At 32.4% G+C, this 25,431-nt stretch overlaps 1 protein-coding gene across 2 annotated transcripts; it reads left to right on the top strand.

The window, feature by feature from the left end:
* Positions 1-17: 17 nt before the first annotated feature.
* LOC143067422 (deoxyribodipyrimidine photo-lyase-like) lies at positions 18-25,223 on the top strand. 2 transcript variants are annotated; one of them, XM_076240679.1, is made up of 10 exons: positions 18-97; positions 1,427-1,957; positions 4,905-5,050; positions 7,751-7,933; positions 8,354-8,512; positions 9,389-9,587; positions 11,243-11,395; positions 16,230-16,351; positions 19,629-19,788; positions 20,994-25,223. In XM_076240679.1, exons 2-10 carry the CDS (start codon positions 1,444-1,446, stop codon positions 21,140-21,142), a joined length of 1,785 nt encoding a protein of 594 aa, XP_076096794.1. In that variant the 5' UTR covers positions 18-97; positions 1,427-1,443; the 3' UTR covers positions 21,143-25,223. The 2 variants fall into 2 exon arrangements, with proteins under 2 accessions (XP_076096794.1, XP_076096795.1); XM_076240680.1 differs by lacking the exon at positions 11,243-11,395.
* The last annotated feature ends 208 nt before the right edge of the window (positions 25,224-25,431 follow it).

Consider the following 25,431-nt stretch of genomic DNA (forward strand, 5'->3'; position numbering starts at 1 on the left):
CTTTCAAACTTCCGCATCTGCGTTGTACTCAATAAAACAGAAATGGTTGTCTCCCCTAAAATTGTATAACAGCTGATTGCGTGTTGAGCTTCCTTAGGTACTGATGCTGCTGTCTACAAAAAAAAAATTGTATTGTCAGTTTTATGTGAATTTTTTACTTGTCAGAAATACATCGTTACACGGACTAACACTTGTCAAAACACCTCAATTAACTAATTAAAGTTTACCCGCCAAATTTGGATTGCGTAACCACTCATTTATACAAACATCCAAGTATTAATCTAATCGCTGCGACCAAGCATATAAAAAATGAGCGAGTGCGGTGACATAATTAAAGTTATTTTGCCATCAAGGATTTGATAATTTTCTATACATATCCTTGCAAACACAATATCTTCAAAAAAATAAATGCCAGATCAGCCCCTGGTTAGGGAATAGTCCACAGGCACTTGTTTCTATCCATACGAAGGTCGACTATCCATATAAATTACAGGCACTTGTTTCTATCCATACGAAGGTCGACTATCCATATAAATTTATATGGATAGTCGACCTTCGTATGGATAGAAACAAGTGCCTGTGGAATGGTCATTATTTATCAGCTGATGGTGTTGGTTCAAATTTTTCACACACCAAATTTTGTTGGTAACACCCTAGTCCAAATAATTATGACGTCTGGCAAGGCTATTTTTTTTTTTTTTTTCTGGGACGCCTAAATTATTATAGCCTTGCCAGACATCATAATTATTTGGACTAGTATATAACACCCACATAATTCTTTAAAACAACATTATGACCCCTATGAAGTTGTGAACATGAGCTGTGATATTAGTTTATTTTATCCCTCGCTAACTCTGATTAAAATTCTAATATCACAGTCCTGCAAGCCAATGTGTAAATTTCCAACAAATCTATGGCTTCCATGAATTATTTCTTAAATTTCTATGACACTTTATGCAAGAACTGTTAAATGTTTGATGTGATAATTACAGACCAAACATTTGCTATATGAGTATAATCTACTATACACCTATATTGTCATGACCATACATAGGTGAGAATATCCTTTAACGTCAGCTGTCATACAGTCATTTTCAGCAACTGTTTAAGCATCAAATTGGTTAAAAACATACTTGAAATCAAAATCAGTGAATAATTTCATTAATTGTCTTAGACTTAAAGAAATAGTACAATTTATTGTCAAGCTCCAAAAATTACTGTTAACATCATTTTGCTAATTTTTTACCATTATTAGTCGTGGAGGCACCCCAACTATAACCCTCACATCCCTTTATATGGTCCAAATACTCTTAAGGTCTGGGACATAGACAATAGGAAAGTTTGATAAATTGATTTTATCTGTCTCTGCACTGTTAACTTTGTCATTGTTTGTAGAGTTTTATATAAAGTTTTCTTTTTTTTCTAGGTTTGTTATACAGATTGATGTTGAGAAATATTAAACGTCTTTTTGATCATACCCATTCATCACTTATCTGCACAACTTTAAAGCAGACCTGTTTTAAATTACAAACAACACAGCAGTCATTAACATCATTTAAACTCTCATCTAAAAAATTGTTCAACTCTCAGTTGTTTTATAGTGAAATATATTTAAAATTTGCACATCATAATGCAAGTGTAAGACAACCGCAAGTCAGATTTTTTTCATCTTTACCTAATTTAGACAGAATGGCTGAAAAGAAAGCATTGTCTGCAAAACGTAAAATTGATTCAGACGAGAATCCGCCAACAGAAAAGAAGCAAAAATTGGAAACAAGTGACATCAAATCAGATAACTTTATTGAAAAAATTTCTACAAGTAGGAGCAATGTCTGTAAATCAATATCTGAATTTAAATTTAATAAGAAGAGAGTGCGTGTTTTATCAAAGGCTAAAGATTTTCCTGAGGATAGTCGAGGAGTTGTATACTGGATGTCAAGAGATCAAAGAGTTCAAGGTAATTACAGATGGTGAAGGTCAACATTTTTAAACGTGTATAAAGACATCAATCTAATCTTCCCGAAACCTGACAAAGGTATTTTAATTTCTCTTTTAAGTTGTCCCTTTGATTTGTAAGAAATATGGACCATAATTTGCTATTGGGCTCGTTTCCTATAACGATAGAAAAGTGATAAAAATGTGTATTACTGTAAGAAAAGTTGTAACTACATCTAAAGATGCCTTTATTTTTATCAACATACAAGTGTATGCTACTCTTCCCTAGAAAAAAAATTGAAATTAACAAATTTCAAAGATTATACGACCGTATTTTTGTGTCGTTTCTCGCGTTACTTTTCGCTTCCGAAGTGCATAACACTGACTAATTTATAGATAATCGTCACCGGTAAATTCGTAACTTTTGCTTTCAAATAATAAAGAACATCAACCAATAAGAATAGTCAGAAGAAAATCCCGAGAACTATAAGTATTTCTGTAGCAGGTGTAAGAACACTAGCGTTACTTTGGTTTCCAATTTCGTAACGCAAAATTTAGATGATGTAATCTGCTTTGTTGTAATAGAATTCTTTATAACAATATGCAAATATGAACTCTCGCGAGATGTTCAAACAGGTAAATCAGAGATGATTTACATTCTAGTTTTGTTCTTCGTAATTAAGTTAGAAAAGGACGTTATCGTTATGCGTTACATTTCACACGAAACAGAAGTCCAGTTATTTCCTTTTTTTTATTAAAATTGTTTTTGTCGTTAAGTTCTAATCATTTCCGGTCATACGTGAACCATGTGACTAACATGTGATCACGCCCTTACGACCGGATATATGAAATACTAGGTCTAAACATTGTTTTTGTTTCCAACGGGATGTTAGCAAACATAATCTGTAGACTTGTTTCGTCTTGTTTAAAAAAGGAAAATACAATTTTCAAAGAGATTGCGCCGGGGGTCTATTTTTTTTCCTATGTGCATAATGTTACATACGATCTTGTGTGAAAATAAATGCCCAATACCTTGACAAAATCGATTTCAGATTTGACAGACGTTATAACACACTTCGTTTCCAGATAACGATGTAACGAGTCCTTGGAAAATTCCATCAACATTACGTCTCTTATCATTGTGCCGATGCTCGTTGGATTGATTTTGCTTCAGCAGTAAATATTACTGGATATTTTAGGTGAATAAAGATAATTTAATAAAAAATACATGTTAATATACCGTTACACTTGGAATGTACAAAGTTGGTATCTTTGTCACAATTTTTAATTATTTTTTTTTATTCATGTTCTGCAAACACTTTTCAGAAACGCAATAAACTTGTGAAAGGAGAAGTAAACTTTTACCATGCATGACTTGAAAGGAAGTACTTTATTGATTTTAACCCACTAAAGTAGGTTAAAATGTGGAAACCATGTACAAAAACATGTAGATGGTGTACAGGTCACAAATATCACATGGTGCCTATTTTAAAGATTTTAATTACAAGTTAAAAGTTTTTTTCTTTACTGGATTTAAAGAATTTTACATTGCCAATGATTTGGAATAAATTGTATATAACTGGAATTTCAAAACCAAATATAAATACATTTTTTTGGCTCAAACATCAAGATACATGTACAACGATTATGGTATCCTGTATCAATGAAGAAAATATGGAAATTTCTGAATAAATTGTACTAAATGTTTTCAAAACAAGCACATATTTAGGAGTTTTATAATACAGTTACATTTAAGATGGATTTTAAGAAAAAGTATACTGTTCAGATTATTTTAAGCAGATTTTGCAATAAAATAAAACTAAAAAAATGCTTTCGGTTTCTTATAGTTTCCTGTCGCGTTTAAAAAAATCTTTAATTTAACATTGAAAATAGATTTTAAATATAAACATGAAGCAAGTAACACTAGTAATGGTGTTCATTTATGTCTTTTGAAATATATTGTGCAAAATAAAGAAAATAAAGATTGGTTTCCTGTTTGGTTTCCTGTCACGTAAACAGTGAATCAAAATGTATTAATTTTTTCTTGAAAAACTCAATTGTTCCATTAATACTATTCTAACACCAACACAACCCACATAATAAAAGTTAAAGTTTTAGAACTTATAAAAAAGGATACAAAAAGAAACCAAAGGCCGAATACCAAATTATGGTCCATATACATGTTACAGTTACACAAATGTTTTAAAGAAAGTACAAATTAAAATACATTTTAAGAAAGTTTCCATGAGAGATATTAATCTTTCTTTTGAAAAAAAACCTTCTATATTCAAAAGAATAATGTTTTTGGTTATAGATCTACCATGGAAACTTATTAACAACATAATGTAATTTCATATAAATTTTACTGAATGCAAGATGTTTTAATTCAAATGATGTCTGATTCTTATGAATATAGTAGAAGTTTTCAAAATAAAAATTGTATGAAAAATTAGTTTGGACATTTTTACAGCAATTCAAAAGTACTATCTATCATCTTTTACAATAAAATTTCTACACAAACATGTCAAACTGTTTATCATAAGAACATTGAAAAAGTGGAAGTTAAGTCTTATAGGATTGTAACTATGCTCTATTATAAATAACACCTTGCACTTTTATATTTTACCTGACTGGTTTCTACAATAGTTTATTTAATTTTCTGACCAGTTGACTTCCACAGTTTGGTAAATATAAAACGAATTGCAATTTAGTGTTTTCTACAGTAGATTATTAAAATTTCTGACCAGTTGACAAGTTTGGTTTTATAAATAAAACAAACTGCAATTTGGTCAGAAATTTGAAAAAGTGGCAATAGATGGAGAGCACGACTAACTGTCAAGTCACAGCAGTAGAAGGAGAATATAAAAAAAGTATAGCAAAAGTACTGAAGAGCAATATATAGCTTAGACACTAATAAGTATCATCAAATATTAAATAATTAATACAGATGTATATTCTACATTTTTCAGATAATTGGGCTTTCCTGTATGCACAAAAACTTGCATTGAAGATGGAAGTACCATTACACGTTTGCTTCTGTCTGGTACCAAAGTTCTTAGAAGCTACTATCAGACATTATCATTTTATGATGGAGGGTCTCAAAGAAGTTGAACAAGTAAGTTATTCATACATTTTTAAGTACTTACAACTATAAATGTGCATATGGAATCTGTGAATTATTTTTGTTGTGTTGCATCATAGATACATGTATCTGTGCATTGCAGATTTGATCTTTGATTGAAACCAAGCATTTTTATCTGAATCGAGCTGTGTGGAGAGCTTAAGGGCATAGGATACAGTTACAGGGGAGGTAATGATGTTGCTAACGTAAAATATTATTTTCGCAACGTCAAACTGTGACATACCAGGAAAAGATGCAGTTTCCGACTGATTTTTATCATTCAAACTGATTTAACTTGAAAAAGAGTGCATGGACCTCTATTTTTTCAAACATTTTGTTTCATTTTGCAGGGAGATTATGTGGACAAAATTTTACAAAACTGTTAATAGTCCAATTTTTAGCTCACCTGGCCCAAAGGGCCAAGTGAGCTTTTCCCATCACTTGGCGTCCGGCGTCATCCGTCGTCGTCCTGCGTTAACTTTTACAAAAATCTTCTCCTCTGAAACTACTGGGCCAAATTAAACCAAACTTGGCCATAATCATCATTGGGGTATCTAGTTTAAAAAATATGTCCGGTGACCCCGCCAACCAACCAAGATGGCCGCCGTGGCTAAAAAAGGAACATAGGGGTAAAATGCAGTTTTTGGCTTATAACTCAAAAACCAAAGCATTTAGAGCAAATCTGACAGGGTAAAATTGTTATTCAGGTCAAGATCTATCTGCCCTGAAAATTTCAGATGAATCGGACAACCCGTTGTTCGGTTGCTGCCCCTAAATTGGTAATTTAAAGGAAATTTTACTTTTTTTGGTTATTGTCTTGAATATTATTATAGATAGAGATAAACTGTAAACAGCAATAATGTTCAGCAAAGTAAGATTTACAAATAAGTCAAACAGACCGAAATGGTCAGTTGACCCCTTTAGAAGTTATTGCCCTTTATAGTCAATTTTTAACCATTTTTAGCTCACCTGGCCCAAAGGGCCAAGTGAGCTTTTCCCATCACTTTGCGTCCGGCGTCCGGCGTCGTCCTGCTACCGGCGTCATCCTGCGTCGTTAACTTTTACAAAAATCTTCTCCTCTGAAACTACTGCGCCAAATTAAACCAAACTTGGCCACAATCATCATTGGGGTATCTAGTTTAAAAAATGTGTCCGGTGACCCGGCCAACTAACCAAGATGGCCGCCACGTCTAAAAATAGAACATAGGGGTAAAATGCAGTTTTTGGCTTATAACTCAAAAACCAAAGCATTTAGAGCAAATCTGACGGGGTAAAATTGTTTATCAGGTCAAGATCTATCTGCCCTGAAATTTTCAGATGAATCGGACAACCTGTTGTTGGGTTGCTGCCCCTGAATTGGTAATTTTAAGGAAATTTTGCTGTTTTTGGTTATTATCTTGAACATTATTATAGATAGAGATAAACTGTAACCAGCAATAATGTTCAGCAAAGTAAGATTAACAAATAAGTCAACATGACCGAAATGGTCAGTTGACCCCTTTAGGAGTTATTGCCCTTGAAAGTCAATTTTTAACCATGTTTCGTAAATCTTAGTAATCTTTTACAAAAATCTTCTTCTCTGAAATTACTGGGTCAAATTAAACCAAACTTGGCCACAGTTATCTTTGGGGTATCTAGTTTTAAAAATGTGTCCGGTGACTCGGTCTACCAACCAAGATGGCCGCCACGGCTAAAATAGAACATATGGGTAAAATGCAGTTTTTGGCTTATAACTCAAAAACCGAAGCATTTAGAGAAAATCTGACAGGGTTAAATTGTCTATCAGGTCAAGATCTATCTGCCCTGTTAATTTTCACATGAATCGGACAACCCGTTGTTGGGTTGCTGCCCCTAAATTGGTAATTTTAAGGAAATTTTACTGTTTTGGGTTATAATCTTGAATATTATTATAGATAAAGATAAACTGTAAACAGCAATAATGTACAGCAAAGTAAGATTTACAAATAAGTCAACATGACTGAAATGGTCAATTGACCCCCTAAGGAGTTATTGTCCTTTATAGTCAATTTTTAACAATTTTCATAAAATTTGTAAATTTTTACTAACATATTCCACTGAAACTACTGGGCCAAGTTCATTATTGATAGAGATAATTGTAAGCAGCAAGAATGTTCAGTAAAGTAAGATGTACAAACACATCACCATCACCAAAACACAATTTTGTCATGAATCCATCTGATTCCTTTGTTTAATATTCACATAGACCAAGGTGAGCGACACAGGCTCTTTAGAGCCTCTAGTTAATCTATAAAATAAAATCAAACAGACCTATAAAAATCCAATAGCACGTGTTGGTTTAATCTATTCATATCTTTATTTATGTTTACATCGCTTATATGGTCATCTGAGGTCAAATCGATAGTTAATTAGATGGCGTCTGGACTAAAATACACACGAAACGAACCTTTATATTATCTACCCTATGCTCTGTAAACTGTTTATTTTAGAATTTTGATAGTTTGGATAAATGTTTTTCATTGTTATAAATCAAATATGAGAATTTGAGTCAAATCGGTGACCATGAATTTGACAGCTAGTGCCCCTTTAAAAAAATGAAAAAAATCTTTTTATTCATATAAACGAATGGAATATTATAAGTTAGCTACTATTATCCTTCTCAATAAATGTAAAATATATATTCATCATTGTAGCAAGATTTCTTTTGTGTTACAGGATTGCAATAAGTTGGAAATATCTTTCCATTTATTAATGGGTTATGCCAAAGATGTGTTGCCACAGTTTGTTACAGATAATGATATTGGTGGTGTAGTGACAGATTTCTCTCCCTTACGTACGCCAATGCAGTGGGTTGATGATGTTACAACAGCCATACCTAAAAATATACCCATTTGTCAGGTACATTATTTAGAATATTTCAACAAGAATAATTACAATCATAAAATATAAACCAAAGTCATGAAAGTGACATACATACATTGATTCACAACAAGATCAGTCCATGCTAATGTAATGTTTCAATACTGCACATGTTTCCTATTACGACAGTATTTCAAAATATATTTTATATGGTTTACCTGGTTTCCCTCTTTTATTTAACAGAACATTGATTGGATGAAAATCAAGGCCAGTTTGACAGTTGATAGAACAGTTGGACCAGTAGATTGGGCAATACCAGGTTCAATGGCTGGTCTTAAAAGGCTGGATCTTTTTGTAACGTTAGTCTAAAGTATTTTTCAAATGATAGAAATAATCCAAATAAGACGTTCATCATTAATGCATACAGTCATGTTGATTTTTACAATTTTTAATTTTTAGGTGGATGCACATAATATTGTACCTTGCTGGGAAGCTTCTCCAAAACTTGAATATGGAGCTAGAACAATCAGAAATAAAATCCATAATCAGCTGTCTGGTTACTTAACAGAGTTTCCTCCTGTTTGTCTTCACCCTTTTACTCCAAAAGAGAAACCACAGGTAAAGTCACAGTCTCATAATCACAGAAATTAATATAAATGTCAAAATACATTTTACCATCATATATTTACCATGTACAAGTTCGTAAAGTTATGAATTATAACTACTGGTAAATCAGAATTTACAAATTAATTATATACTGGCATGCCTGTAGGAATAACCATATGAGGTTATTTTACTTGATTATATTCAGAATAAACCTTGATTTAAAGGAACGTGCAAAAGTATAACACTGTCCATAAATATTGCAAAGGAAATTTAACTTTTCCACAGAATGTGTTTATGTTTCTCTTTGTATTAAAATTTTAGCAAATTTAACTGTCCCATTTAATTAATAGATAACTATTGTTTTTTTGTGGAGTTCTTTTAACAGGAACTTTAAATTTCTCCTTGAAAACCAATCATTCATTGATTTATTTGACTGTACAAGAAAATAAACTAGTGATGAAAATACATGTATCAGTACTGAATACACACATGTTAATACAAAGAAATGATGATAACAAACTTATGTCAATTATACAATAATAAAGACTTGTGTTTGGTAGCTGTCTCATTGTCAATCATACCACTTATATGTATTTGACACTAAAAATAAGATTTACTAATAAGCAAACATTTTTGATTACAATATATATGTCAACCAGGTGAGCCATACAGGCTATGGGGAGCCCCTTGTTTTTTGGTACCAAAATTTACTTTGATAAGGGAAATAGATATTGTGGAAAATTATTATGTTGTAATAAAATATATGCTTATTATATGTAATGCACTATTACTATCAATGTATTTGTATCACATATAAAAAATTGACATGATATAGACATTCCAAATGGATGTAAACTTTTTTAAAGAATTTTCTGTTTTATTTAACAGAACGTTGATTGGGCCAAAATTGAGTCCAGTTTGACAGTTGACAGAACGGTTGGACCAGTAGATTGGGCAACACCAGGTTCAACGGCTGGTCTTAAAATGCTGGAATCTTTTTGTAAAGAAAGACTGAAGTATTTTTCAAAAGATAGAAATAATCCAAATAAGATAGCTTTGAGTAATTTATCTCCTTGGATTCACTTTGGTAAGATCATGTTAGGTGGTTTTTAAAGTCATATATTGATATCATGTCACCGTCAGAGTCAATTTCTGGACAATAACTTTAGTATAAGTAAATAGAAATCCACGAAATTTAAACACAAGGTTTATGCAATGTAATCACAAAAGGAAGGTTGGGATAGATTTTGGCAGTTATGGTCCTAACAGTATAGGAATTAGGGGCCAAAAAGGGGCCCAATAAAGCTTTTTTCAAGTTTTCAGACAATAACTTGTGGAAAGTTGTACACTGCTTTTAAATTATGTATATAGAAATGTTGTATTGTTTTGAGGTGAATAGCTGTCAATTTCATTTTCTATTTAAGACTTTTATGATGTATTTAAATTGATTATTATGGTTGCAAACTCCATTGGAAATTTGAATTGAGATAATGACCATATCTTGTGGGAACAATTTTTTTCTGGAAAAGAGAGGGGAGGTTAAAAAAGATTGTGGTGGTGGAGACAATTTGTTCTCAAGATGTCAGAAATTGAAAAGAAAATTTCTTCAAATATTTTTATTTTTTTGCCTAAAAAAGGAGTGGAGTGGGGTAAATTTTTTTGGGGTGTGGGGGTCAATTTGCAACAGCATAGTGTACTGTAAATTCAGAAATAATTGTGTGCATTTATTATTGCGATTTCAAGAAGATGTACATAAAGACATTTGTACCATATATCAAAATGCGAGTTATTATTGCGATTCTCACCATGTCGCATTATTCGCAGTGGTAAAAACCTCGTTATAATTTCTGAATTAACAGTATTGCTCAAAAGCAAAAAATAGTATAAGTTAAAATCACAATCCAAATTCAGATCTGTATCAAGTGCGAATATTGTGTCCATTTTTGCCCCAACTGTTCAGGGTTGAACTTCTGCAGTCTTATCCAGCTGCTTTAAGCAAAGCAATTTTGTTTGTTGTTTTTTGTAAAATTATATTATAAAACTTATCTGCTCATAATTTATGTCAAAGCTCTGTCTCTAAGATTTCTTTTAAATCTGTTTTTTTTTCATAAACAATCTATGCAAATTTGGGCAATTTTGCCAGACTTATAACATGACAAAAGCTTTTTATTATAATTTTTCTAAACGCTTAGTAAAATCTTCATTTTGGCAAAATATCCAAACAACACTGAAATTCACAGGCACTACGTTAAATTCTTGTAAAAATTTTATGAAGTACATGCACTTGCTGCTTTTGAATGTCAATCATTTCTGAAAGTCGTAGATATCATTATTGTTTATCAAAATCCTCTTTTTATGCCCCACCTACGATAGAAGAGGGGCATTATGTTTTCTGGTCTGTGGCTCCGTTTGTGCGTCTGTCTGTCCGTCCGTCGGTCCATCCGTCCGTTCAGGTTAAAGTTTTTAGTAAAGGTAGTTTTTGATGAAATTGAAGTCCAATCAACCTGAAACTTAGTACATATGTTCCCTATAGTATAATCTTTCTAATTTTAATGCCAAATTAGATTATTACCCAATTTTTACAGTCCATGGAACATGGAAAAGGATAGTGCAAGTGGGGCATCCGTGTACTTTGAACACATTCTTGTTTTATTATTTTTCAAGTTTATCATTTGTTTGTGGTTTATCAGTTTATTTCTCCTTGTGTATGTTTTATAGATGTTATGGTTATTAATCTTACAGGTCAAATCTCAGTTCAGCGAAGTATTCTAATTGTTAAGCAGTACAGAAGTAAATACAAGGAGGGGGTAGAGGCTTATATAGAAGAAGCTATCATTAGAAGAGAGCTAGCTGATAATTTCTGTTTTTACAATAAAAACTATGATTCCATAGAAGGTATATATTAGTTGTAAGTGTTTAGAAGGTTAAAAATGTTCCACAGATTTTTGGACTGCAAAAATTGGGGCGAGCGAGCAATTTGAAATTTTTCATGAAAAATTATTTAATTTGCAAAATTTTGAGGTGAAGCTTGTGAAGTAAAGGTGAGCGATTATATTTTTTTTTTTGTAAATATAAAATAATAGGATTTGATAATATTAAAACTATATTTATCACTTGTACTTTAACATTTCTTTAATTTATGAAGTATTTTCCCTGTTCACCAAGAAATAATTGAATAATTAAATGTGGTACATGTATGTGTGCCAATGAGACAATTCTCTATCTAAGTCATAATCGGGTCTGACACTACCCCTCAATGTTATACATGTTATAAATTATAACTTTTATGAGGGGTCAATTGGAGTTATATATTTGTTTGTAAAAAAACACTTTTTAGTGCAAAAGGGCTCATATTTTCCCAAAGAACTATATAAATATCTGGTATTAAATGGACAAAACATGTCCAAGAATTTTGTAATATTCTATGTAGTGTTGTCAAATCGTACACTTTTGCCTAACCGGTTACTCGGATAATCGTTCGACCGATTAACCGGTTAACCGGTATAATTTAAATTGGGGTTTGAAAGGCTTATCAATAGTACCCTACAAATAGATATAAGATGTGGTATGAGTGTCAATTTAACAACCTTTCATCCAAGTCATAAATTTACGCTTTTAGAATAGAACATTGTCCTTTGGCATTATAAGGCTTGTCTTTGAGGATTCCTGGCGAAGTTTGACTTTTAATAAATCAAATACACCGTTTTAACTATAGCGTCTGTACCAACTTCAGATTGCAAAAGAAAAACAAAAAACTTCTTGATCTGGTAGAATTGAATATGTCTGAAACCGATTATTCTTTCCTTTTTTTCTTGTTGTCTACGAAAATAATGTGGAGTGTTTCAATTTGAAATGATTAATTATAAAAAAGAAGATGTGGTTTGATTGCCAATGAGACAATTCTCGACAAGAGACCAAAATCACACAGAAATTAACAACTATAGGTCTCCGTACGACCTGTTTCTTTGCTTTGTTTACTTGTTTCTTTAAGCATTTTACTCGTTCTATCATGTAAACATTGAGTACACTCACATTGGTTTGCATTTCACAATTTTTGAGTTAGCATTTCGTTTGAAGTAAGACTAAGCCTTGCACGACGGAGGTTGCACATTTAGATGTAGGTCTACACAAATAAGATCAAAAACGAACTAATGAAGTAATTTAATCGCATTACTGATTTAAAGTTACTGTTAAAAAAACATGCATACTAATTATATGTTTCTTTAAGATCCTGCCCCGAGCTGAGGGACAAGTTTTAATTAATTTTATGTTTTTAGGATTAACAATAGCAATCAATATACTGGACAATTGATCTGTCTAATTAATTACCACGACGACAATTTTTAAATTAAACATAACTATTTAATGATTTCAATACAAATTTATATCAAATCTACCAAAATTGAATAAAAAGTCCGGTTAACCGGTTAGTGATTTTGGTATTCGGTATTCGGTCGTTCGACCGGTTAACCGGTTAACCGTTGACAACACTAATTCTATGTATGGACTAACATATATCATTTTCTTTTATATTATTAAAAATTCGTGGACCCATCTTTTAGAAAAGTTGTTTCAAATATGATGTATTTCTCCGCCTTTTAAGTTAAATATTCTAAGTTTTTCTATTTACTTTTCTACAACAGTAGCATGACCCCCCCTGAGGGAGGATGGTTTCCAACCTTATAATAACAAATCCAGGTCATAGACATAGTACAGCCTTTTACACAGGGCTTTGACCTAGACCAAACAGCAAGCTATAAGGGACCCCAATATTACTAACATAAACAATTCAAACAGAAAAAACAACGATCTAATCTATATACAAATAAAGAAATTCCTGTGAACCACATCAACAAACGATAACTACTGTCAGTACTTAAAACACGATACTGAATTGGGACAGGTGCATAAAGATGCAGCGGGTATGGACAGTTTTGTGCCGCCGGCACACAATATAATTGCAGTTGAAGGCATCTCTTCTTCTTCAGAAGTTCTGTGTACTTCATTCTAACAACGAAAATCCGCATGATTTTGATGGGGAATGTACGTAAAGGGGAAGAAAACCAATGTTCTGTTCTTCACAGGTATTTTCCTCTGTTATATATATATCAGAGCATTTCTACTTGGTATATATGGTTTAATGCTTAATCAAATATTTACACAGATATTTACACGGTGTGGTGGGAAGCTTATAAAGTTTAAAAACATCATATACATGCAAGACTGTGAGTTTTAAAACCAAGTGTCAATATCTTTTTTTAATATTTCCAAAAATCGGTGGAAATGGACATGATTACATTTCCACAACAAATGGAAGTTTTTAACGACCTTGACTGGCTATACATCCCTTGCACGGTCGGCATTTCCAGATGTGGGAAGCAGGAATATTAAAAAAAAAATCTATTTAGAAAAAAATAGGTGCGGGCAGGTCTGTAGAACAAGGAATTGAATTGGTGTGGCCTTACAGGTAGAACAAATTATTACCATAAAACGGTTTGGAATTTTCTGTAATGATGAAAATGAGCTACTATTGTGGTAGACTTGTTAATTTTCAGATTGGTTCACAGTGTGATTATCATGGATACATCAGAATGACTTATAAATGACTGTTAATATTCCTTTTATTCTCAGTTACAGAAATAAGTCTTCCTTTTTTCCGTGAAATATTGCTGACTTTCTAAACATATTGTCATGCTTAAGTTAACTGCCTATGGTTAATCTGTATGTGAATTAGGTAAGTAAAGACAAAATGTGAATAACAGTAATTAATGAAGTTACTGAAGAATTTTGATAAAGTACAGGATTATATTAAAAAAAAAATCTATGTACATATGTTTTAAAGTAAAACTAAGCCATTCAAGTGAATAAAACATACTTATATTTTTTAGCTCACCTGGCCTAAAAGGCCAAGTGAGCTTTTCTCATCACTTGGCGTCCGGCGTCCGGCGTCGTTCGTCGTCGTCATTAACTTTTACAAAAATCTTCTCCTTTGAGACTACTGGGCCAAATTAAACCAAACTTGGCCACAATCATCATTGGGGTATCTAGTTTAAAAAATATGTCCGGTGACCCGGCCAACCATCCAAGATGGCCGCCATGGCTAAAAATAGAACATAGGGGTAAAATGCAGTTTTTGGCTTATAACTCAAAAACCAAAGCATTTAGAGCAAATCTGACATGGGGTAGAATTGTTAAACAGGTGAAGATCTATCTGCCCTGAAATTTTCAGATGAATCGATAACCCGTTGTTGGGTTGCTGCCCCTGAATTAGTAATTTTAAGGAAATTTTGCTGTTTTTGGTTATTATCTTGAATATTATTATAGATAGAGATAAACAGTAAACAGCAATAATGTTCAGCAAAGTAAGATTTACAAATAAGTCAACATGACTGAAATGGTCAGTTGACCCCTTTAGGAGTTATTGCCCTTTATAATCAATTTTTAACCATTTTTCGTAAATCTTAGTAATATTTTACAAAAATCTTTTCCTCTGAAACTACTTGGCCAAATTAATCCAAACTTGGCCACAATCATCTTTTGGGTTAGTAGTTTGAAAAATGTGTCCGGTGACCCGGCCATCAAACCAAGATGGTCGCCATGGCTAAAAATAGAACATGGGGTAAAATGCAGTTTTTGGCTTATAACTCAAAACCCAAAGCATTTAGAGCAAATCTGACGTGGGGTAAAATTGTTTATCAGTTCAAGATCTATCTGCCCTGAAATTTTCAGATGAATCGGACAACCGGTTGTTTGGTTGCTGGCCCTGAATTAGTAATTTTAAGGAAATTTTGCTCTTTTTGGTTATTATCTTGAATATTATTATAGATAGAGATAAACTATAAACAGCAATAATGTTCAGCAAAGTAAGATTTACAAATAAGTCAACATGACTGAAATGGTCAGTTGACTCCTTTAGGAGTTATTGCCCTTTGTAGTCAATTTTTAACCATTTTTCGTAAATCTTAGTAATTTTTTACAAAAATCTTCTCCTCTGAAACTACTTGGCCAAATTAATCCAAACTTGGCCACAATCATCTTTTGGGTTAGTCGTTTGAAAAATGTGTCCGGTGACCCGGCCATCAAACCAAGATGGTCGCCATGGCTAAAAATAGAACATGGGGTAAAATGCAGTTTTTGGCTTATAACTCAAAACCCGAAGCATTTAGAGCAAATCTGACATGGGGTAAAATTGTTTATCAGGTCAACATTTATCTGCTCTGAAATTTTTAGATGAATCGGACAACCCGTTGTTGGGTTGCTGACCCTGAATTGTTAGTTTTAAGGAAATTTTGCTGTTTTTTGGTCATTATCTTGAATATTATTATTGATAGAGATAAACTGTAAACAACAATAATGTTCAGCAAAGTAAGATTTACAAATAAGTCAACATGACCGAAATGGTCAATTGACCCCCTTAGGAGTTATTGTTCTTTATAGTCAATTTTTAACAATTTTCATAAAATTTGTAAATTTTTACTAACATTTTCCACTGAAACTAATGGGCCAAGTTCATTATAGATAGAGATAATTTTAAGCAGCAAGAATGTTCAGTAAAGTAAGATGTACAAACACATCACCATCACCAAAACACAATTTTGTCATGAATCCATCTGCTTCCTTTAATATTCACATAGACCAAGGTGAGCGACACAGGCTCTTTAGAGCCTCTAGTTTGTTGAATTGGAGGGATCATATGACTTTAATCAAAAATTATTGTTTGCTTTCACAGGTGCTTATGACTGGGCTAAAACATCACTGAAGTTGCATGAAAAAGATAAACGGAAGTATTTATATACTAGAGAAAAGCTAGAAAAAGGTCAAACTCATGATGACCTTTGGAATGCCGCTCAGGTTAGTTTCATCTGCAATTTTTCCTAAATAATGTTTTTTTTAACAATTACCGGATAAAACATTATTTCTCTAATCCAATGGATAGAATTTCAGAAGATCAAAAGCTTATTCCTGTGTATGACAAGTATTGTTTATTCTATTAATCATCAGTGTTCTGTTTATTTAACTAAATATTAAAGTAAACCAGCTGCTCTGCAGGGCGCAGCTTTATACGACCACAGAGGTCAAACCCTGAACAGTTGGGGCAAGTATGGACACAACATCCAAGCTTGATACAGCTCTGAATTTTGATTGTGATTAAATAGTTGACACAGCAAAGGTTTCTGACACAGAATTAATGTGGTTTAATGAACATAATTTTTTTTTTTTGCTATTGAGCAATACACTATGCTCTTAAAAATTAATCCCCCCAAAAAATATATTTAAAGAAAATTCTTTTTAATTTCTGAAATCTAAAATGGGAATGTTTAACCCCCCCCCCCTTTCCCTTATTCCAAAAACAATCTCAATTCAAATTTCTAATTGAGTTGGCAACAATAGCTACTCATTTAAATACATCATAAAATACTAAAATATAAAATTACATTCAGTCATGGTTAAAATTAATATCGATTGATATTAACTTCAAAAAACAAATTTACAGATCAGCATCTCAGGACAATCATCATTTCTTAATACATAATTTTCAAGCAGTATAAGGGCTAATTAAACATATATATATAACAGTACTAGAAAACACCCGCGAAATCGCGGGCATATATATAAGCTTGTAAATTACTGTTGTAGGATGATTTTTTTGTAAAAGATAATTATTATGACTGGAGAATTTCATATAAGGTATCAAAAGCCCTCTCCCTTTTTTCCAAAGTCCGTTAGGTGTTTCCTTTCTGTCAAATTCAATTATTTTCGTGTTTCTGGCCTTATACCACAATTATTCTTTCCCTTTGCCACAATGCAGTTTTTGGTAAAAGTCAAATCAATTTAAAAATTTGCACCGCTTCAAACATGAAATAAATAATACTGCTTATAGACCATTATTATTCTAATAAAATATGCTTCTAGGACAATCCATCTGTGCTTTTTCTTTTGAGAGCCCTATTAACATGCCAATGTTAGGATTTGAATCTCGTATAAATGACTAAGGCTCATTTGAGGGGTGGTCTGAGGGCCCTGGTCCCGAAATCCCCGGCTTAAAAACATGAAATCCCGAGGTACGTATCTTAACGAAATTTATATCCCCACATCCCGAAATTAAAAAAAAATATTACCGCATCCCGTAAGAATCAATCCCTAAATCCTGAGCTTAAAAACACCCAACCCTGACGTCCCGAATACATCCTGCCTCCCTCTAATCTCTACCCTACTTTCATTTTGGCCAAATCTCTACTTTCACTTTCAACAATAAATTTGTATGCCCCATTTATGGGAATTATGTTTTCTAGTCTGTTCGTCAGTTCATTCGTTTGTACGTCCGTCTGTCCAGCTTCATGTTAAAGTTTTTGTCGAGGTTGTTTTTGATGAAGTTAAGCCCAACCAACTCAAAACTTAGTAAATATGTTCCCTATGATATGATCTTTCTAATTTAAATGCCAAATTAGAGATTTTACCCCATTTCAAGGTCCACTAAACATAGTGAATGCCGATAGTGCCAATGTGGCATCCGTATACTATGGACACATTCTTGTTTCCACATGTTTTACTTATTTCAATATATATGCAACTGGTATGACCCTTAGATAGAAAATATTTCAGAAAAAAAGTAGATATAGTACACGGAGTCTCATTATATAATAGTAGTATAATCGTAGTTTACATGTGGATAAACACGAAAAATAATTGTCTCTAAGGAGGTATAATTGTGGTTCTTGCTATCTAAAAATCATGAAATGGAGAAAGCTCTGATTGGCTTATTTATTTTTCATTTTTGTAATCTATCATACAATTGGTTGTTCTTGTGTGGATGTTTAAAACCGGAAGTCTTATCCATGACTAAAAGTCAGTCTGATGACGGAAACAATATCCGGACACCTGTTTTGTCGTTTTTCTCCCAAAATAACTCAATCTGAATAATCATAAGAATGGATGACAAATGCGACTATGCATGTTACCCAAAGAACACAGAGGCATGATGATTAATTTATTGTGGAAGGAAGAGAAACGACACACAAAATGAGGTCTTCTCGTTTAATAGTTTAGATTCTTTCAATTCTAATTGAATTACCTCCCTTAAACTGCTTTTAAATTGTCTAAATTGTCCTTTAACCAGAAAAACCCTTGCTTACCCCCATTTTTGCCCTTTATTGCTAAATGATTTGAGCCATTACCCCCATAACCATCCCTTTGTAGTATGGAAACTTGTGGTATAATTTCAGAGAGAATTATACACTTAAACACAAGTTATTGACTAAAAACTACAAAAATGCTTATTTGGACCCCTTTTTTGGGCCACTCATTCCTAAACCTTGGGGACCATAACCCCCAAATTCATTCCTAACCTTTTTTTTGTGGTTATAAACATGGAGTTTAAATTATATTTCTTTTGACTTATATTAAAGTTATTTTCCGGAAACCATCTGTCTTCAGCCGACAACGGCATGATACCAATATAAGACCAATTTTTTTTTTTTTTTTGCGGTCGTATAAAAATGACAGAATGATTAATTAATTGCTTTATGCCACATCAGCACAAAAGGCTACATGGCAGTGAAACGAATAACTGATTTTTAACGTTATTTGTGTTAATTATGCCACTTTTTCACTGTCAATAAGTATAGTTCCTTATCAGTGGCGGATGCAGGGGGGTGTTCCGGGGGTTGGAATCCCCCCTTTTTTTGTACGATCAATGCATTTGAATTGGAGCATATAGTTGGAACCCCCCCCTTTACTCTGGGTTGGGAACCCCCCTTTTTAAAATGGCTGGATCCGCAACTGCTTATTATACTCAAACAAGGTACAAAGGCAGAACAGGTTTTCTCTAACTCTGTTTTCTACTTTCTATTCAGGTAATTATTACATCAGTAATTGAAATTTATTATGTATATAATACTTTTAAAGGATGTATATAAATTACAATGAGACCAAAGGATTCAGAAAAAGGTCTTTCTAATAGAACAGACCGTTGTCAGATACGTGTAAGAGAACATGTACACAGCTCCTCTATGTCAATCAAATTGGTTGTTTTTCAATTGATTTTAAAAGATTTATTTTTTTCAAAAACAACTATGAAATGATTGCAGTAAAGTTTAATAGTATTAATTGGAACTTGTTCCTTTAATAGATTCAGATGACAATAGAAGGAAAGATGCATGGATTTTTGAGAATGTACTGGGCCAAGAAAATCTTAGAATGGACAGGAAGTCCAACAGAAGCTTTGGAGACGGCAATCTATCTCAATGACAGATTTAATTTAGATGGCAGAGATCCTAATGGCTATGTTGGTAAGTTATATACATGCATGCATTAATTTGTCATAGATATGAGAAGATGTGGTATAAATGATATAGAATATTTGTTCCAGGAACATATATTATGACATTGTTTATAGCAAAGTCTCAAGTGGAACTTCTGTTAGGTGGAAAAAATATACGTTGACAGTATGAGTGTCAATGAGACAATTCTCCATCAAAGTCACAACTTGTAAAAGTAAACCATTATAGGTCAAAGTACAACCTTCAAAGTCATGAAAGTGAGAAATACTATTATGAAAAAAAGAGGGGCAAATTTTAAAATGGAAATGATAACGACAGTCTACAGTTGAGTGCTTTCTTTTCTCCCTATGAATACAGAAGTGAATTATCATCTTTATTGGCTCAGTTACCTTGGAAAGTAATGATTTGACAAAATGATCATATTTAAAGAGGATTTTTTTTACATGTACCATGATAACAAAAAAGAAAATCAGCTTGTATCATTCATCACATAGTAAACTTCATGGCAAACTGAAAAGTATAAGTTTTAGGTTAGATACTAATCAATATATAATTGTTTAATTTTTATAACTCATTTTCTTATATGATAAAATATGACAAGTGGTATCTTTGCTAGCCAAGGGTTATGATCCACTCCCTTCCTCTCCACCTTTGGCAGATTAAGCTAACATTTGTGATAATAATGTTGTGCCATCTATTGGTATATTAAAGTCACGCCCATTCCAAATACAATATTCTTGACCAATGGTAGCACTTAAACTATTCAATTTGGAGGTAAAAACACAGTTGCATCTAGATTCTACACACTTGGTAAAGCTGGAAACGAAAATATATGTTGACATTCATGCATTTGTGCAGGAAACATACACAGGAACTTCTATTAGTTGATTAAAAACATTCAAATTGTCACTACATATAGACGTATGTTTAGGGATGTAAAGACTTGTTGCACAATAAGCATGTGACAATTGTTTACATACACTTTCCACTTTTACACATGATCATATTATAGGCGCTTGGATGCAACAAGTTTCAACTGCAACCAATGAAAATCATTACATTTTGTCTCCGAAATTATATCTCAATCCGCCAAGGGTGGAGAGGAGGGGAGTGGATTGAACCCTTGGCTAGCGAAGATGGACAAGTGGTTGAGACAGTAATATAAAATTGTTGACATATTTATCTATTCTATTTATTTGATTTGTCATTTATAGGCTGCATGTGGTCAATTTGTGGTATCCATGATCAAGGATGGAAGGAAAGAGAAATTTTTGGAAAAATTCGCTACATGAATTATGATGGTTGTAAAAGAAAATTTGATGTTGCTGCTTTCGTTAGAAAATATAGAGGGAAAAAATTGTAAATTTCCAACAAATGACAGAAGGAAAGAGAATCTCTGGGAAATGTTTCTGTAAATTAAGACCAGCTTCAATCCTGTCATGTCTGTTGGTCTCATCTATATATCAAACAAGATGCCATTCAGATAAAGTCAGAATATAAGTAGAATGTATTGCCTTCACACATGATAATGCATTGGTTATTTTTGTCGAGCCTGCAACTTTTTTTGCAGAAAGCTCGACATAGGGATAGTGATCCGGCGGCGGCGGCAAAAGCTCACTTCTTTAAAGCTTTATATTTTAGAAGGTGGAAGACCTGGATGCTTCATGTTACGAAGTTTCCGTCAGTCACATGTCCAATGTCCTTGACCTCATTTTCATGGTTCAGTGACCACTTGAAAAAAAGTTCAAATTTTTTGTAATGTTGAATTCTCTCTTATTATACGTAATAGGATAACTATATTTGATATGTGACTACCTTGCAAGGTCCTCATGTCTGTCAGACAGTTTTCACTTGACCTCGACCTCATTTCATGAATCAGTGTACAAGGTTAAGTTTTGGTGGTCAAGTCCATATCTCAGATACTATAAGCAATAGGGCTAGTATATTCGGTGAATGGAAGGACTGTAAGGTGTACATGTCCAACTGGCAGGTGTCATCTGACCTTGACCTCATTTTTATGGTTCAGTGGTTATAGTTAAATTTTTGTGTTTTGGTCTGTTTTTCTCATACTATATGCAATAGGTCTACTATATTTGTTGTATGGAATGATTGTAACGTGTACATGTCTAGCGGGCAGATGTTATTTGACCTTGACCTCATTTTCATGGTTCAGTGGTCAAAAATAAGTTTTTGAGTTTTGGTCTTTTTATCTAATATTATATGCCATAGGTCAACTATATTTGGTGTATGGAAATATTTTATGATCTTTATGTCAGTCGCGCAGGTTTTATTTAACCGTGACCTCATTTTCACGGTTCATTGAACAGTGTTAAGTTTTTGTGTTTTGGTCTATTTTTCTTAAACTATAAGTAATGGGTCAACTATATATGTTGTATAGAAGCATTGTTAGCTGTACATGTCTGCCTGGCATGGTTCATCTGACCTTGACCTAATTTTCAAGGTTCATTGGTCTTTGTTTAGTTATCTTGGTTAATGTTAAGTTTATGTGACAGTTGTAATAAAGCTTAGCTTTATACTTAGGACTATCAACATAATATAAATGATTAGTATAGAAGGCGAGACATTTCAGCGTGTGAACTCTTGTTAAATAAAGAAATAGAAGAAACAAAAATAGATTATAATCTCGCTATTTTGAAATTGTAAAATGATACCAATGATTGTTTTAAATGTTTTCAATCCACTATTTTATTTTTGGTTAAGATGATGGCAGCTTTGGTAGAAAAGTATATCTTGTGTTTGCATGTGTTCTAATTACTGGTACTCATTATATTTTGTTTCATTTTATTACCCTTTATATTCACAATTATTGATATTCATCATACATAGTTTATGAGGTTTACAATAATAAAAACCTACATTCATTATTTTATTTGTCATTTTCCTTATCAAATTTGTGCAATCACATAAATTAAATCTTGCAAGTTTGCCATTAGTCCGGGATTCCCAATAATCAATGCACACATTATAAGCTGAGATTTTGCATTTAGATTGGAGAAGCTAGATAAACTACAGCTATAGTTTTGATCGTTTTACATTTTGGTTAAGATTTAGGTGTACTGGTCTAATTGAATTTGCACTGTTTCTCTCAAACTATTATAGTCGGATAATATATAGAGTGAAAAAATGTTCTAAATGACAAAATAATCTTTTACAAATAATTTAAACCTTAATGTTAAAGACAGAAAAAAACCAAATCTAGTTATCACCCAACGAGAAAATGTTAAAACAACAGTTAGGTTTCAGTTTGATAAAAAATTCTGAAGACAGAAATGTGAGAAATTGATATTAAAAATGACAAAACAACATTTTGTTGCTGATTTTTACATACATTCTTATGCTTCTAAACATTTATTCATAAATTTCTAATTGATTGTATCTCTGAAAGTACAATTTCTACATATATATCAATTTATTTGATAATTCAAAAGCAGTCCATTGAGTTTTAAATGCATATAAACTTTCATTAACCACATGCTCTGCAGGGCGCAGCTATATACGACTGCAGAGGTCGAACCCTGAACCGTTGGGGCAAGTATGGACACAGCATTCAAGCTGGATACAGCTCTGATTTTGGATTGTGATTAAATAGTTGACACAGCATAGGTTTCTGACACAGTATAAATGTGGTCTATTGAACTTAAAATTTTTTTTTTTTTGCTTTTGAGCAATTCACTATGCTGTTGAATATTAATCCTCTCAAAAAAAAATATTTGAAGAAATTTTCTTTTTAATTTCTGAAATCTGAAATGAGAAAAATTGAACCCCCATCCAATTTTTTTTTCACCTTTTCCTTTCCCTTATTCCAAAAATGATCTCAATTCAAATACTAATGGAGTTTGCAACAATAACTACTCATTTAAATACATCATAAAATATTAAAATATAAAATGACATACAGTCATGGTTAAAATTAATATTAATTAATAGTAACTTCTAAAAAAATTAAATGGGTAAATGTGTCCAAAGGGACACAGACAATACCCGCGCTAGCATATAATGTTATAAAGGGACATAACTTTAGAACTTTAAAAGTGAAGCTGCCAAAAATTAAATTAAACTGAGTTTAGAGGTAATAAGCATTATATACACATTTCATTAAATTTAACTTATGTTAAGAGAACAGAAACTAAAAAATTCTTCAATTTTTCCACTTGTAAAGGGGCATAACCCTAGAATGGTAATCAAAGTGCTTGTAATCACTGAATAGTAAAGATTGCTTTAATTTATCAGTTGTTAGTAAAGTGAATATTGCATTGTATATTGTATATAGCATTGACTTAAGTTGATTCAACTACTATTCTGGACAAAGAAAGATTACTTCAATTTTCAAAGAAGATTTCTTAAAATATTGGTTTTAGGTGATTCAACAACCATTCTGGACAAAGAAAGATAACTCCAATTTTTTGTCTTGAAACTACAAAAATGCTTGTTTTTGACCCCTTTTTTTACCGTTTTTCCTAGACTGTTTGCCCTATAACCCTTAAAATATATCCCAACCTTCCACTTATGGTATTAAACATTGTGGTACAATTTCAGAACAATTGAAATACTTATACACAACTTTTGGGCCCCTTTGGGCCCCTAATTCCTAAACCTTAGGGACCATAACCCCCAAAATCAATCCCCAGCTTCCTTTTGTGGTTATTAACATTTTGAAATTTTATTGATTTCTATTAACTTATACTAAGGTTATTATCTGGAAACCATCCGTCTTCGGACGACGCTGACGACGACGATATGATACCAATATACGACCGCAAATTTTTGCGGTTGTATAAAAATTGAAAAGACTGTATTGAATACATATCACTCACTTCATATTATCAAATAATTTACAAAGTTTCATACTCCATCATTTCACAGTATATATCTTTATATTGTTATATATTTTTGATTCATTTCCGTTATAGCAAGGTATATATGTTAATAATTTAATTTTGGATGTAACGCGTCTTCTGATTGGCTGATGTTATTTTGTTATGAGCCCATAGACATAATTCAGTCATGTGACTGTGACGTCATCAACATTTTTTCATGGTTTTTTACGGTTTAAAATTGATTTTTAGAATTAAATTACAAGAAATGACTAATATTTTTTCTGTCTATTCAAAATAACATAAAAAATGTGGTGCACACTGTTAAATAACACGCTACGCGCGTTATTCAGTGTGCACCAAATTTTTAATGTTATTTCTTCATAGACAGAAAAAAATTACAGTCATTCCTTAAATAAAGCTGAATTGAGATCAAGGGGTTCAACAAGCATTGTTTATAGTGACTGGTCAGAACAAGCATTGATTATAGATTGGTTTTGAAGATCAATGCTTTTGAACGGGGACATATTACCGTTTTATAAGTGTTAGTGATTTTTAATGTAAGCTATTTTTGTATTGAAATATTAAAGTAATAAAAGTTGATGTTTAGTAACTTGTTATCAAAAGCATTGTTTATAGTGACTTGTCAGAAAAATAAACTATAGAATGGTTATGGGTAGTGTGTCAATGAGACAACCTGACCAGACCAAAGCCTAAAAAACATATGAAGGCCACCAATGGGTCTTCAACAGAGCGAGAAAACCCTGAACCCATAGGTGGACTGCAGCTGGCCCCTAAACAAAAATATGTACTAGTT

This window comes from Mytilus galloprovincialis, chromosome 3 (assembly GCF_965363235.1).
Source record: "Mytilus galloprovincialis chromosome 3, xbMytGall1.hap1.1, whole genome shotgun sequence".
NCBI lineage: Eukaryota > Metazoa > Mollusca > Bivalvia > Mytilida > Mytilidae > Mytilus > Mytilus galloprovincialis.

Bases quoted from the DNA above. Each gene is read 5' to 3' on its own strand.
- LOC143067422 (XM_076240679.1), top strand. From the start codon at position 1,444: ATGTTGAGAAATATTAAACGTCTTTTTGATCATACCCATTCATCACTT. The intron at 7,934-8,353 runs GTACATTATTTA...TTTAATTTTTAG, and splicing joins AAAATATACCCATTTGTCAG to GTGGATGCACATAATATTGT. The intron at 19,789-20,993 runs GTAAGTTATATA...TGTCATTTATAG, and splicing joins AGATCCTAATGGCTATGTTG to GCTGCATGTGGTCAATTTGT.